Source organism: Tribolium madens, unplaced genomic scaffold (genome assembly GCF_015345945.1).
Source record: "Tribolium madens isolate multiple individuals breed KSU strain unplaced genomic scaffold, Tmad_KSU_1.1 Scaffold_19;HRSCAF=116;Tcas5.2_LG9, whole genome shotgun sequence".
Classification (NCBI taxonomy): domain Eukaryota; kingdom Metazoa; phylum Arthropoda; class Insecta; order Coleoptera; family Tenebrionidae; genus Tribolium; species Tribolium madens.
In genome coordinates, this window is record NW_025400983.1 from 3,971,925 (window position 1) to 3,974,156 (window position 2,232).

The 2,232-nt window shown below is 36.4% G+C and overlaps 1 protein-coding gene across 1 annotated transcript in view; it reads left to right on the plus strand.

Moving 5' to 3' along the window:
• The first annotated feature begins 523 nt into the window (after positions 1-523).
• Positions 524-2,232, plus strand: part of LOC123009887 (SID1 transmembrane family member 1-like) — an 8,591-nt gene continuing 6,882 nt past the window's right edge. Inside the window, exons 1-2 of the mRNA XM_044406448.1 lie at positions 524-1,183; positions 1,231-1,314. Coding sequence (XP_044262383.1) covers positions 548-1,183; positions 1,231-1,314 — 720 coding nt within the window. The 5' untranslated portion in view covers positions 524-547. The remainder of the gene's footprint in view (positions 1,184-1,230; positions 1,315-2,232) is intronic.

The following is a 2,232-nucleotide window of genomic DNA, read 5'->3' on the forward strand; positions in this document are numbered from 1 at the left end:
TAAAACACAAAAAATAGACTGGTTCTCGATTCCTTGTTCTCATTTTTTTTCATTTACATCAATTTAAAAACTTTGTTTRTGTAATTTGAGTGATAGAATTTTCAGAAAACAAGACCACTTTTACAGTTTTTCTTTCTGTTTTCTTTCTTTCTATCAATTCTGAATCACTGGACGATAACACAATCTTGTGCAAATAACCACAAGTCGTGATTATTTACAAAACCSTCACATGTAATTATTGACACTCTTCCACGCTAAGCGAAAGTAATTACCCTTGAACCCCCAGTCGATATCCGATCAATCAATTATTAATTCTCATTCCTCCCATCAATAATAGAAACACAAACGTGTCTCTCAGTCTCGTCCCAATTCCACAAAATGCACTTTTCTCGCGTCCTTTGCTCCGGTCCAGTCAAAGACTTGACTCTGAGAAGCCAACCTTGAGACACACCCTTTCAAAGATAAGCACTATCGATCCTCCAGGAAACGGTGATTTCACGTAATAAATGATAAGTGATAATCAGTTCAGTTCGAGCTTCGGTGCACAATGAGAAACATCGTCGGTCTCCTCCTCGTAGTACCCTTGGTGCAGTGCGTCCATGTCGCCTCCCTCAGCATCCAACAACACCAAGGGAACTACTCCCAAGTAGTACAATTCATKTTTAACCAAACCACGGAACATGTTTTGGTCTTCCCGACTTCGGATTCCCGCTATCCATACCGAGTCAAGGCTTGGAGTACCGGGGCAAGGGTGGAGAACCCGGTTTTGGTGGTGGTACGCCAGGAACGGGAGGTTCTCTCATGGCAAGTACCCTTCGTCGTTGACACGACCACGAGGGACGGAGTGGTACATTTTCACAACACTTCGAGGACTCTCTGTCATAACAACATGCCAAAAATTGCCAAAGCCAAAAGCACTTCCAGGGGTTTGCCAATAAAGTTGTCTCAGAATTTCATTATCGCACTCTCGACTTCGTCCCTGATCAATATTGATATTTCGGTGGTGGTTGAGGAGGAGAAGGATTTTTATTTGGAGGAGAGGCGACCATATGTAATTTCAGTGTCCCCAAGTGAATCAAAGTACTACTACTACAAGTTCCACGACAAGAAAAACACAAGTGCTATGATTGAAATCAACTCAGATGATGATGTTTGTTTGACGGTCTCCATCCAGGATAGTTTTGTAAGGAGTTGTTGGTACCAAATTGGGTACTCAAAGTGTGTTTCCAGTGCCCTGTTTTTGACTTGGATAAAGACATCACCTACGAAGGGAAGTACCAGACAATCAATCGGAAAGGAGGGATGACAATCCGGGTAAGTAACAATTGTACAACTCGAGGAAAAAACCATTCACCAGTCTAACTTTCTGCTTTGTTGCAATAGTGTTTCCTACTAATTAATTGGGGAGCAGGTAATATGTCGAAAGACCCTTATTTAGGAAGTTGGTCCGGACTCGGGGACACATGTTTCTTCAAAACGGTCTTTTTCTAAAAAAATTTCTTCCATGGGTATAGATTATTAAATGGTGATTATAATAAATTGCAAAATGACACTAATGCATGCCCATGTATTTTATTACCTTAAGAAAATTTTTGTGATTTTTAATTTTGTTACAAATAGCTAGTTTTTTCCGTTTTTTGATTTATTTTTATTACTTCTAAACAAAGCAAAAAACCCAAAGTAGTAAGTTTAATGCCATAATAATAATAACTAATGTTATACAGTATCTCCCCGTATTTTTTTATTTTTTATTTTACACTAACACTGCAAAAGAAAAACATTTTTTGATTCACCTGAAACCAGTCTGTAACTTTAAAAGTTCATTATTTTCGCCTTATTTAGGAAGTTGGTTCGGACCCGAAAAATGTCTTTTTGTGAAAATCACTTCAATGAGCATAGATAATAACGAATACATTAAATTGTGATTATAATAAACAAACTTGCTCAAATTATCAATTACAAATACATAAATTTATTTACGAAATGTATTTTGCAAGTATACAGTATGTTCCCGGATTAAGTTTACAATAGGAAAAAAAATGTACCTTTGATTTTATGCTAAAACTGCAAAGGAAAAACATTTTTAGCTTGAGTTGACTTTTAAGGTTCTTTATCTACAGCTTTAAAAAATCAAGATTGTAGAACTAGTTTTAAATGCCAGATTTTTTTAATAAACTGTGAATTTTGCCAATTTCTATCAAATTATTTCTTTTATAATTAAAATTCTGAACT